Raw genomic sequence first — 14,433 nt, forward strand, 5'->3', positions numbered from 1 at the left:
ATATTATTCTTTCTTTTCCCGTGATAATAAATAAATAATTGCTGTACGATAATAAATAGCCAATTGCCAATAAACGTACTCACCAATGAATCTTTTGTATCTTACTGGAATGTACATGGGACAAGAGTTTAGTTTAATACGATATTTTTGTAGTAAATCCAATTTAAAATTCTAACTAATGATAAATATTCTTTTAAAATTGAAAAATTCTTTCTGGCAGCTACAAAGATACTCACGCTGTAACGTATTGCAGCGTGTTACATCCAGACTGAATAACGCTTAATCCGTTAATCTGATCACCGCACGGTCGCTCGAATCAATTTACGTAATGTACGATCAGTTGGAGGATTCCTGCTGGCCGAAAATCTGTGGTTTAAATCATTGAAATCTCCACAGCTGCTTCTCCATAACTTCCACTTTTATACGACTACCCGTCATGTGCAGTCTCTTTCATTATCGGTTTCATCCTTCTTCTCTTTCCTTCTAGCCGAGCTTCTGGAAAATTCTGCCAACGGCATAAGTGCCATCAAGTTTCCGATGCGCCTTTAAATTCCGTTTGGATTTATGATTTCAATATCGCTTTAACGATGGCCCTTAAAATCGAGCACGCTATATTAGTTCATAAAGAGAAAATCCTCTCCGTAAATATTTAACCAGTTTCCAGGCAATTTACCCTTTCCTTTACGAAATCTTCCATTCCCATCCATTTTCTTCGTTTTCTGGCCTGGCAGTTATCGCGGAGACGAAAGGGGGGAAAAAAGCAAAAGGTTTCGACCGTCTTTCTATCGCTGACATCGGGCACATTCATGTCGAGATAAAATCTTGCAATTTCAGGGGCTTCGAGAAGCTGCTGATACCGGTACATGTTATTCGAGGAAATTACACACATTTTTCTTTCTCTGCCTGTAGAAAGAGGAAAGAAGAAAATTCGAAAGCGTATTTGCCTTTCGAATAATCTATATACACCGCTTTTATCGTTTTCACGGAAGCATCAGATTAAAATTAATTTTCCTCGGCAATTTTATTTGTTTATCATCCGCTGTAATTATATATAGAAATGTTATAACAATATTGTATAGCAAACGTTCTTTGAAAGAGAAAAGCAAAGAGTTGGTAACATTTATCTTATATTTAACATATACGTATATGTCTATTTACTGGATTTTATAAATGTAAATAATAATTGATACGCGTTTAAACAACAATGCTATAGCCACATTTTTAATAATTTTCAAGTGCACGAAATCTATTCCTAATTCGAGAATTTCAGCATTAATAATATCAATTAAAGTATTCGCAAATATATATAGAACAATAAATACATGTACCGTGTTGACGTTTAAAATGAAACTCTGAAAAATGTCCTATATATTTATAAACTACCTGTATAAATGTCTATATGTAATTTTGTGGGCTTTTAGAGCTGTAAATCCATCGAAGACGATATAATAGAAACCCTCGAAGGTTCGAATAGTATCAAGACCCGGGATCTAAACTACATAAGCCCGCTTTTCACTAAGCCGGCTGCCGTATTTAATGTGATTACGAAGAAAACGCGATATTTGAAATTACAAACTCCACAGGGCAAGCCAAATCAGTTGCATCGATAGAATACTGAACTCTCGAAGCCATCCATTTTATTAATTGATAATCAATAGTCGTTCGAGTCCCTAAGTTTGTATCCATTCATTTCGTTATTTACATCCTTCGCTCGTGATACCAAATAAAGATACGTGAAACTCTTCGATTGTTTGCCAGTAATTTGCAGAATTTTTATATTCCTTCCCGATATGAAATTAAAAATTCCAATATACATGTAATTAATTAATGGTTGTACGTAAAAAAAGAGGTAGTCATGGTAGCTGAATGTATCCTTGGGGAATTATAGATTTGTCGATGTAAGTCAAAAGATAAATAGAAGAATCTCACTTTCTTTTTCAAGTTCTTTGTCTACATACTCGCATCAAACTTTAAAATCTAAAACGTCAAGAATAACGATATTTTTCTACGTGTCGTGGAATACTTCTCGATCGTGAACGTTTATGTAACAGAGTGCACTTATACCCTCGCTGTCGGTTTTTCCCCAGGAGTCCGTTTTATCCTTCCTCCTATTGTAGTATTTCCCCTCCTGATGTACTATGTATACGTATCTATGTACTTTTATCGCATAAAAGTATACGGATCGATGTTATTCAAAAGTTTTCAGACCACTTGTCCCACGCTGGTTACGTCGATCATGTCTCTTAAATGTGTAGCGTATAAGCTTAAAACGCAAGCGGAGCTTCCAACGCGCAACGAAGATTATGTCGCGATTTTTACAATATTGTTTTTTTTTTTCTTTTAAGAAAACGTCAAACTGCACTCGCCTCTAAGCATTATTATTGTTTGTCTTTCTTAAAGATAAAGAACGTTATATTTTTAAATATATCGTCTGTTTTAGGAAATGCGAAAGTAGTCAAGTGTTCGTCAAAGATCATCACACTCACTGTATAGATACCTGTCGAACTACTACAATGTGCGGTGAAGTAGTCGTGCCCGAAGATCATCTTGACGTAAGAACATAATTAATAATTTCCATAGCAACGAACACGCAGATATTATTGTTAGGAAAATTGAAATATTAATTTATCACGAATATTATTATCAACAAAAGTTTAGTGTGCATAATGAGGGCTATGGAATGCACAAAAAGTTAGCCAGTTTCGATTATTCTCTTTTTGGAAACAACGTTTGAAAATAATATGCCCTTTCGAATGTAATAAGGTATTAAAGTGATATACCTATGTGAATAATTGTGAAGTATATATCAATTTTATATGCGTGTTTCGCGATACAAAACTAGATTATTCGTTGACGTCGAAAATATGCTTAACATCTATATATAACTATATCAGCAAAATTCGATGTAAAATCGATTTATTGCAGCGATTTCGTAGATATTCAATGTCCGTTGCTAGACGTTTAAATAGAACATTAAAACTTTAACATTTTCAAAACTGAAATTATTAAGAAATTCATGAATATTTATATTTAGATTCTTTAACAAACGATAAAAACGATGATAATTACGATATTTTGATTTTCCTTCTTTTCCTTATTAAAACATTAAAACGCGTGGATGATGCCTTCTCGATTAAAATAAGTTTAAGAATGAATTTATCTAATGGTTATTCTTTACATATCAGATCATCTCTGGCAAAGAAATACTTGAAATTTGACTTATTAAACAGATTCGCTAACTGTTTCTCATTATACTTTTTATTTCATTTCTGCGATAAATACTAATGACAGACCTAAGACAGATAGAAATAACGTTTTCCCCTTGTAGAATTAACAGAATTGTTCGCAGTATATTCGATGCAGAAAAATAGAATGTAATGCGTTTACTTGATAAACAGGTTTGTAGAACATGTAATGCAACAGGACATAATTGCGGTATTGCTGAAGGAAGTAGGGCAGGCCCAGGTATAGATGGTGCCGATTTTGTCTTCTATGTATCCGCGATGCAAACTGCAAGATGCCATAAAGGATTAACCGTGGCTTATGCGGCGCATTGCCAAACAGAGGCAGCCTTAGATAGGTAAATTACTTGTCTGTGTATTTATCTAAATTATTATACGCATATTATTCTCTGCTACACATATATGTTTATATGCATATTCTTAAATTTTCTTTATTTAATTGTTCTTTGTGATAGAATTCAATGCAACCGGAATCTCATTTGATATTTTGCAGACCGATAGCTGGTCACGCCAATTTGTGTCCGAACAGCATAAGCACGAAGCCACAGGAACTAGAAACATTATTAAGCACGGTGAAACATGAGATATTACACGCTCTGGGATTCTCTGTAAGTTTATACGCTTTCTACAGAGATGAGAATGGTGAGCCTAGAACTCCAAGGAGAAGCGATACAGGGAAACCGATGTTAAACGAAAAGTAAATATATGTCGCTTTATTACGCTACTACCATTTCATGCTTCAGAAATATTTCATCAATTATTGGTACTTTATTTCTTCCATAACCGAAGCATCTTTTACAAGCTGAAATAAAAAGAAAGAAGTTATCTTCTATATAAAGATAATTAGAAAATTAATACATGATAAGATGGTCTATAGTCATTTCCATAATAGGGCGTCGTTTTTCTATCAAAGATATTTTAGGGGAAATTTAAGGATCTCTATCCTCGTGAAAGTCATCTTTTATATTTAATACACGATTACGTATTGTTAAATAAAGTTATCTTCTCCATGATATATTACATTCATTTGTAATAATCGGATCGTTATATTTGGAGGATTTCAATAAAAGTATAATATATCATCTGCCATGTAGATGTGTACACATATCACATGAGAAAGCCGTTTCCTTCGAGTCTAACTAGCGTCGAAGGGAATAGCTCGCTTTCTTCAACGATCCATCATCCCGCAATAATGTCCCTTTGTCTTTCTCCTTTCTTTTCCAGCAACGAATCTTTTTTCTCGCATATTCTCGCCCCCTGACACTGAGTCGGTGTATCTGCCTTTAAAATTGGAAAATTCCTTGTGTTCCTGGTATTCTTGGTTCCAACGAAATCGACGAACCGTAACGAACCAGGTTCCGGCCTTGTCAGACGAACACGTTACTTGCTCTTCGCCATTTCTTCTTCTCTTTTGGCGTTTCTCTTACATTGACTCGTAGCTTAGCAGTGATCTCATTCTCTCTTTGCCATCGTCTGCCCTTCTGTATCCACGATCCATCTGACCGTAAGCTTGCGTGCTTTCATTCTCTCATATTTGAGCTTCTTTGTGTGGATCTTCATACGTACGTTTTACGTCTACCTACATTCAATGGACACTATGAGGATATATCTTGATAATCTGAAGAGATCTTTTTCTACAAATTCTACTCTATTGCGCTTATTTTGTAAGCGTTTTCCTGCTTTGTTAAAGTTTTATAGACCAGAGGAACTGGCTTCCTACGATTTGTTAAAAGTTCCCATGTTGCCGCAAACTGCTCTTGAGATGTATTTTTCTTTTTTAGAAAAAATAGACTATGCGATTATGGAAGTATGATCTTGGTAATAAAAGGGTGAGAACCCGTTAAACATTACAACATGACGAATACTACTCTCTAGGTTCACGACACAACCGTTTCTACTGATAGATCCAACGACGTTTCGAAAAGACATATGCTTAGGGGAAATATAGTTTTTCTCATAAGTAGAATCTTCAATAATATCTTAAATCTTAAATATCTGAAATAATACAAAATTAATTAACACGTTGTGGATGTCTTTCTTTGCATCTATAGGAAATTTAACGATGCAAAAATACACAGAACGAAATTATTATATATATAATATATGATGTATTCGTCATGATATTTAATGGGTAAAATAATTGTCTGTAATATAAAAATATAATTTCCGCATTAAGTATCGGCAGACTGATCATAGAAATTAAGATATTTATGTTTATTTCAAATACCTTGCTGTATCGTTGTATCATTTATCATTTTGCTACGGTGTCAATGAATCTTTTTATTGATAATACTGGCTAATCCTGTTATATGCATATAGATTACAAACGCATCAATGGAGTGAAAACACGATCAAAACGGTCGTTAGACGATATTGGCAGGTACACGGTGGTTACGTGGAAAGGTCGATGCAGATGATAGTCACGCCGAGGGTTCGTGCTGAGGCTCAGGCTCACTTCAATTGTCCAGAACTAGAAGGTGCGGAATTAGAAGATCAGGGGGAGGATGGCACGGCACTGACGCATTGGGAAAAACGAGTCTTCGAGGTAAATTACGTTTAAGGTGAATCATAAAAACAACAAACAACGAATCGCAGAAAATCAAGAATTAATTTCCTTTTAATCTTAATAAAATTTGATCAGCTTTATAAATATTAGAATTGTACGATTTCCAGTGCTTATGTACTGTGTCTTTACGATTGTGATCTAGAATAATATTTTTTTTTTTTTTGGAACGTTAAAGCACTATTAAAGGAATCATCTGGCTAATTATATTTGATTTATATAATGCTGGAATTTAATTTTTTTACAAAATATCGAATTTATATCGATTTATAATACTTTTTGTATCATTTCAGAACGAAGCAATGACAGGAACACATACGCAAAATCCCGTTTATTCGAGAATAACCCTCGCTCTTATGGAAGACACTGGATGGTACAGTGCAAATTACTCAATGGCTCAAGAACTGGGTTGGGGGAAAAATCTTGGCTGCGATTTTTCGATGAAATCGTGCAAGGAATGGATATCTTCGAAATCTTCGCGACTATCGTATGTATCTTTACGTTACGTTTAATTATACGTCTTCACAATTAATGAAATAATTCCACCTAGAAATATTATAGACCATTTAATGGTTCATGAATATAATTAAACATTGAATACAATAAACACAAACTGTATGCTATGTAAAAATAAAAAAAAATTATTCTATAGGTATTTACATGATCAGACACTAAATATTTTTGATGTAACAGATTATTGTTTTTTAGAGGGAAGTCTATTCATCCCTTTTGTAATAAAGTAAAACAGGATCCGTTGCAAACCGAATGTACCGATGACCGAAGTTCGGTGGCATTGTGTAATCTAATTAAATATCCATTGCCTCTGCCTAAAAAGTACCAGGTATGAAATTGCTTACGTTTAATCGTCCTTTTTGCAAAATTTTTCTTTTTTAAATAAAATATTACTCTAACTACGGAGTATATTTTTACGGATAAAAGATAGCATTGTATCGATCTTTTGTTTCTTAGAACTTTGACTCTATCCCGCACGTACCAGCTGGAGAGGAACAATATTATGGTGGTTCAGTATCTCTGGCAGATTATTGTCCGTACATTCAGGAGTTCACATGGAGAGCTCGAAATATAGTAGTTAGAGGCTCTCATTGTCTCTACGAAGAGAATAATCCTCGTAAGTTGTATCGCAAATGATAATGGAAGTTCTATTCTGTTATAATATAGAAAACATCAGCTTTTGTTAAAGTTGTTTTTGGAATTAATACGAATTTTAACGAATTACGTAAATATTCAAGTTTAAGATTAAAGTAGAAGCTATCGCTTTAAAACGTTCTGCTTGTTGTTAATTTTCATAACGTAACGTTGAATAAATAGTATTCATAAATAGTATACATAAATGGTGTAGTATATAATAGAATATATTAATTTTATTATTTGAATTAATTCTGAATAGATCCAGATAAAAACTTTGCTCTGGAAAAGTATGGCCCACATTCAAGATGCTTCGATCACACAAACCAAATGTGGGAAGAAAGGGCTTGCAAGCAAGCTCGGCAATGGCAGCATTGGGGTTCCGGATGTTATCAGTATAAATGTGAAGCTGGTAGATTACATATAATGGTGAGTGACATAAACCTATTTTTATTTTATGTTATATATTGTTATTAACATTCGCCAGCCGCGGTCAACGTCGTTTTCATCATAAGCTACCATAAAGATCGATGGTCTTTCGAATTTTCTGTCGCGATACACTTGGCTTTAACTTTTTATACCGTGGCTGTTAAATATTCGTAACAATATTTAATAATATAAGATCGATAAATTATATCCTCTTCAACATATTTTATTGTACAGGTCGCAAATTACACATACACGTGTTATCATGCTGGACAAGAAATAACTATCAGAATAATACAAAATGGTTGGCTTCATAAAGGAGCTCTGATTTGTCCTCCATGTAAAGATATCTGTCAGGTAAGAAGGAATGTTATGCCAGATGAAATATATATTACACACCTAAACTCAAAATATATTTTACAAATTAACGAAAATAATTCTTCTTTTAATTTACTTATGCAAGATGTTCTACGAACAAACGAAATTTTATAAAGTGATTTGAGGTTCTAAATGGGAGGTTTCCCATTCTAAATGGGAAATGTCTAATAAACATATTCCTGGTTCCAATTATTCCTGGTATAGTAAAATTTACCATCCCAGTTACCGTCCTTAACAATTATACTTAATCCCTTAAGTATAGCAATTCTTTCCTACAACTAAAAGAGATACTAAATATATGTATATACCTCATGTGTCTCTTTTTTACAGGCGGAACTAAAAGAAAAACACGAATACTGTAAGCCAGGAGATGAACATCCACCTGCGACGTATTATCACAGAGATAGTTTGTATTGTGCGTCCGCAGGGACACTTACAAATTTCGCAACATTTGTTGTTTCAATTTACTTCTTTGTTTTTAGATGATGTGTCATCTGATCTAGGTAATAGTTTTATCAATATTAGAACTAGACCGAGGAATTATAATAACGTACTATCAGAATGTCGTGTAAAAAGCGCTTCTTAATTACGGAATGCGAAGTGTTTGCTTAACGACATAGAAGTATGTTTGGAACCAAGTAATAGTTTCATAATACGAATATCAACCGAGGTGACAATTCTATTTTAATAGTTTATTGTAAAAAGAAATATTTCCTCGATAATTTTTATATTTCTGGACGTATAAAAATATATAGAAGTACGAATTTAGAGGTTCGACATGCGCGTACGGTTAATGTTCATGGTATTTCGTATTTTACATTTATGGCAAACGTATTTATAATTACAGTGATAAATTTTGACAAGGCATTTTTTTAAGTGCCAATAGTAATAAATATATAAAGGTTGATCTATTTTTGATGTGTCTGTTTATCCCAGAAAATATGTTGAATTGCAAGGAAATGAAGGATTTCAAGAGTTAACAAAACCTATATTTTTTAACATGAAAAGCAACAATACAAGGAAGTGAGAGTATAAGATAGATGTAACTCTACAGATAAGATGATCATTCAAGAACATTACTTCAATTTTATATGATATCAACCAACTCCTTTCAACATTTAATCTTATTGTTCTCTTCGTAGGAGTTTAAGAATATAAAATTTATATGTTTATTCATTAAGTACAAAAGTATGGAAATGTATAATGTTACTTTTGCTTTCATAAAGTACAATGTTTCTTTTGAGTCACATAATATCAAGGAAAATTAAATACCTCCAACTATGACCTACTGTATTTTAGACACAGTGTAGTTGCATATATTAGGCTCCGAATTTATTAGAGTTTTGGAATAATTAATTACTTTTGACTTCTAAAAATGTTCATATAATTAAATGTATTTTATCACGTTGTTCTTTTTCTTTATTGAAAAAACTGATAATAGAAATACTTTAAGATCTTAAAGTCTACAAAATTGCTTTCGATTTAACATACATTTTGAGATAAAATTACATAGAGATAAAAATGGATCATCCTATATATATATAATTACTTACGATAATTATGCCGCCCATTTTGTTATCATTTTTTTCTACGAACATCACGGTTTTTCACATTGAATGTACTGTGTAGTATCTAGGAATTTTGCTTCTTTTATAAATTGTTAATAACAGTCATTCAATGTCAGTTAGTACTAAATAGAGACGAATGATTACATCTGAAAGTATCAAAATATCTGTATAAGTGCCAATATACTACCTGTTTTCATTTATATAACAGCTTTAGTTATGTTATTATTTAGTAATATGTGTAAAATATCTTGGTAACCCTTATTCATCTTTTATGTACTCACAAGAATTATATTTTATTGTTAATTTAGAAGTACAAGTATAATATAGCGACCATAGTCTTTTTTATGGATGCAGAGTTACATAAATTGAATTTTAATCAATTTTTTTATGAGATAAAATGACTGTTATTGTATGGTAACATTCAATCATTTGTAAAAGCTCGTAATATACATACACAGTTGTATTTCTTAAAATATCTAAGTTTAGATATATTTATATATTTTATGTACTTTGTAGTATTAATTAATGCTATAATATAAAATTCATCACGGAATATTTTTTACTCTCTTATTTAACCATTTTTTATGTAAAAACCATGCAATTGTAGTACATTTTACATCAAAAAGTGAATAGGGGTTAAACGATAAACTCCTTGCTATAATTTCTTATTGTTACCTCGGAAATAATTTCAGTTACAAATTATAAAAACGTTTAACTGTTATTACAAAGCTTAGACATGTTACTACAAAGTGTTATTACAAAGCAAAGATACGTTGTTTAACATCGAACTTCTAATATAAATTTCAAATTTGATAATTAGTATTATACATACATATCTGTATATTTGTTGTTTATTTTCTATTTCTGCATTTGAATTCGTTTTATCGCTTTTACAATACCTAAAGAATTGGGCGACTCTGAAAAACGAATTTAATTTTCGTACAATTAAAGAGAAATGATACGAGTTTTGTTTTTATAGTTAGATTATAATAAATATCATATCCTTAAGTATAGGAAAGGTATTGGAAGAATTCAGCAAGAAATAGGAACATCTCGCGGTAGGTTGTTCTGAAAGAGCTGTGCGTTTATAAAAATATCAATAAACGTAAATGACATTTCTAAGAAATAAGCGCTAGAGAGTAAGCTGTAAATATTTTACGACTACATATTTAATAAATAAGAAAACAGAAGAATTTTTATGAACATGAAAGAATATATATTCACGAGAAAACAATTATGCGAATTGTTTCTTTATATTATATCTATGCATGAAACATGAACATTTTGTACACGTTACAAAGAAATTTTAACATTCCACTGCAAAAGATTTCAAGTTCAGAACAATTAATAACATGTAAATTATTAAATAATTAATTACAAAAGACTTAGAAAGTTGATATACTTGTAGATATAAAAACATATTGCTTCATCACGTTAAAAGCTCTCACAGTTTACAGAAGAGATTATGCAAAGTGTACTTATCTATCAAATTATTTTTCTCGGAGCTGCAATTGTGGCAGTATTAATGTGGTGAAACTTAGTAATTGTTTTCCTATACATTCCAAAGCAAGTAACGATAATTTCAGAAATTAATGTAATAAAATTCCATTTGATGTATTTAACAATTTGTAACATAATTGTGAAATTATTTAGCTTATTACTTTTTGCCCAATTTTTAAGATCATCATATTAATTCTTTCATATCGATGTTCAATTTGAAAAAAACGTATTCTGTATATGTATTCTGTAGAATAAATTCATTTTCAAATTGAAAAAGAATTTTTACTATTTCTTTATCTCTAGCAAAATTCTTTGAACAAAAATGATCTCAGATATGATCATTTAGTTAACTTTCGTAAATAAATATTGTTATTAATGAATCGATTGTAGCTAATTAATTGAGAGAAAATGTACAAAAATGTTCATCGTTTTTAATGAAAGGCAAGAAAGGATAGAGCTCTTTCTGTTATTAAAAATTGCATCCTTAAAGCTATCAAATAAAATATCGCTATGAAAGAATTAAATTAAAAGATATTGTGTGTTAAGTAAAATAGTACCGTTGTTCGGTGTATAATGACGACACTTAACGACTGAATAATAAATTTACGCTTTTCTAACATAATGAATGTTAAGTGCGGAATATTATATAAATAATGCAGAACGAGACTAAATATGTTTTAATAACATTACAAGGCCCAATTAACAATTATTATGAAAGAATGTGAAAGCATATACTGCGTGTGAGAGCGTTCACAGGACCTATAAGATATATGTACCATAAAATTTATTAAAAGTTAGAAATACCGCTGTAAAATCTTTATCTGATTATCTAATATAAAAGTAGATTGTTGTATGCGACAAAAGAAAAGTACAGGGGAAGAACGTGATATATGTATAAGTTACATCTTTTTTAGTTTCTTGTCTTTTTAGTACAATAGCAATCTTAAAATAATAAAACCATTTCATTTGTACGTGTAAAATAAAGTAACAGTTTGAGTTACGAAGGACATTTTTAAATCTGATTCTTGAATTAAATTTGTATTTTGTTTATCCTCCTGAAAGGACATATCGATTGTTGTAATATTGTAAATGTCATTAATTTTGTACAAAGTATCATTGGATGATATCAATTCTATCAATTATTTTATTATTTTGGGGAGGAAATCTGCAAAGATAGGCTTATCACATTTATCCTCTTAGATCAACCGCTTTAATTGTAAATGCGCCACTCTATTTTCAGATTACGAAAACGTTCTTACCTTCTGTGTGAAATACGTGTCTATTTAGAAGACAGGGAAGAGAAAAGAAAGATATTTCGCACAAAACGAAAGTTTACGGTCAAGTAAGAAGCTACGATAGAAATGATGATAACGTAGAAGATAATGAGAAAGGGTAAACGAATTATGTCATAAAGGATTCTAAGCAGCAGTAGAAATCAAAGCACGTGACATTATATGTACGATGAGACGCGTAGAAAATGTACCTTTATGATAGAAACAAAAGACAATATTATTCAGAAAAATGATTTACATTTTAGTCTGTCCTGTGTCTCTTTTTTAAAGTGTCTTCCTTTTCAAATTTACATGTTATAAAATTTATGTATTATTTTACATGTTGCATCGAATGTACTATAATATAATTTCATTGATTTAAGTCTATCATTATGTAAGTGTGCCATGATTATAAGGAAATAACGTGTATGTTTATTGGGATTCAATATTGTTTCCTATATTATTGTTATATAAGGATTCTTACTGTTTGTATATCATCAAATCGAATTGTAATTTAATTACAAAAAAGGGACTTATAAGAAATTCGTTCATAAAAAATTTTAACATGACACAAATATTTTAAAACTAATTAATTAAATCCGATCTCAAATGTGAACCAATATGTGAGTTTATTCGTTCAATGCGTTACATGGATTACAAATGTCCCTTCTATTTGTACTTTTCTACTGTGTATTTTATACTATTTTTATCTTGGAATATTATTCCATCATAAAGTATAATATCCTATCGAATCATCACTAAAGAATTATGTAATGTAGTTCTATTAATGATATATTATTATTTGTTTATCGTTTTAGTGAAAACATGCTTAGATCATAAATTCTGAAAAACATCAATATGTATTTCTTTATAAGTTCTTCATACTTTTCAATTTCGTTAAATACGAGTCATGAAAAGTTAAATGAACAGTTTTAAAAAGTCAGTCAACCAAATCATAATGGACCTATGCGTGAAAATTTGTACTATTATTTAAATAAAAATCATATCAAGAAAAGCTTGCATTCTAAATAATTACTATCCTTTAAACAACATTAATAACCAATAACCAATCCAACATTAATACCAAGTAACTCGATGTTGCATTACTTATGCTGCTTTACTTACATTACTTAACATATTTGCTACTTAACAATCTGGATATTAATCAAGGGAAAAGGTGTCAAATAATACAATCAAATGTTTACTGTTTTCTTAATTGCATCATGCAAATACTTATTAGAATTCATAAACTCCTTATACATAATTTTCTTATTATCCTATATATATATATATATATATATATATATATGTATGCATATATTTTATGATATTATAAATGTATGTACAACTCGACTCATCGACATAACATACTAATTGATTGTTTATTGACAAATACATATTTCTCATGAATATATATATACAGTGAATATAAAAAGTATTTATACATCATCAATTTTTGTTATAAGTTATGCGTACAATGCAAATATTAGTACATACTTTGATGAAATAATTAAGAAAAGTGAAGCTTGGTAGTTGAATAAATATTTGTTTATCTGTGATCTTACGAATAAATTAATTGCAATCAATCACCAAAAAATATTTAATATTTTGTACCCAATATTAAATATTCACATATAATGTATCTATTGATAATAGTATAATAATTATGAAAATCCAGAAATTTGTTATATCCACATATAACAAAATTGTTTCCCAGGGAAAATATGAAATATCCATTTAGACTTTATGAAACTTTATGAACAGAAGCAGAGTATCTACTATTCATTCGTTCATTTATATACATCAATTTAATGTATCGATTTTATAAATGTTTTGAGTCTTTCTACTACTTATATATCGTGGAATTTCGTATATTTTAAACAATTAAACAATATACTTCCATATTTACAGCTAATGAAATATTTAATTATATGAAATAAAAAAAAAAGAATTATCATCTATGTTTAAAAGTACCAATATTCGCTTCAAGTTACGACATTGCAATAAAAAGTAGATGTTGAAATACTTTCTATATATATTGTATAATTCGTACAATCTGTAATCGTACTGAAAACAGTCTCCTTCAACCCATACGTTGAAACTTGTTGAAAATCACACATAATTTAATATAATGTTGGAAAAAATATTCCTTTACTCTTCAATACATGAGTATGTTTCGTGAGTATCTAATGAAATATAATTACGGGACGTTAATATTTATCACGCAATACGAAATAAGTGTTAATAGGCGTTTGAACAATATCTCCTTGTAATATTAAAGCGAAAATAATTTAGCAGCTAATATTTGTCGGTCGACCATTTTATCCTTCGTCGAAATT

The 14,433-nt window shown here is 30.5% G+C and overlaps 1 protein-coding gene across 1 annotated transcript in view; it reads left to right on the plus strand.

The window, feature by feature from the left end:
* The window catches only part of LOC100644117 (leishmanolysin-like peptidase), a 206,828-nt gene extending 193,719 nt beyond the window's left edge, over positions 1-13,109 (plus strand). Inside the window, exons 6-15 of the mRNA XM_003393226.4 lie at positions 2,441-2,552; positions 3,399-3,580; positions 3,736-3,939; positions 5,562-5,787; positions 6,099-6,292; positions 6,514-6,646; positions 6,775-6,934; positions 7,214-7,380; positions 7,615-7,734; positions 8,086-13,109. Coding sequence (XP_003393274.1) covers positions 2,441-2,552; positions 3,399-3,580; positions 3,736-3,939; positions 5,562-5,787; positions 6,099-6,292; positions 6,514-6,646; positions 6,775-6,934; positions 7,214-7,380; positions 7,615-7,734; positions 8,086-8,241 — 1,654 coding nt within the window. The 3' untranslated portion in view covers positions 8,242-13,109. The remainder of the gene's footprint in view (positions 1-2,440; positions 2,553-3,398; positions 3,581-3,735; positions 3,940-5,561; positions 5,788-6,098; positions 6,293-6,513; positions 6,647-6,774; positions 6,935-7,213; positions 7,381-7,614; positions 7,735-8,085) is intronic.
* The last annotated feature ends 1,324 nt before the right edge of the window (positions 13,110-14,433 follow it).

Source organism: Bombus terrestris, chromosome 1, assembly GCF_910591885.1.
Source record: "Bombus terrestris chromosome 1, iyBomTerr1.2, whole genome shotgun sequence".
Classification (NCBI taxonomy): domain Eukaryota; kingdom Metazoa; phylum Arthropoda; class Insecta; order Hymenoptera; family Apidae; genus Bombus; species Bombus terrestris.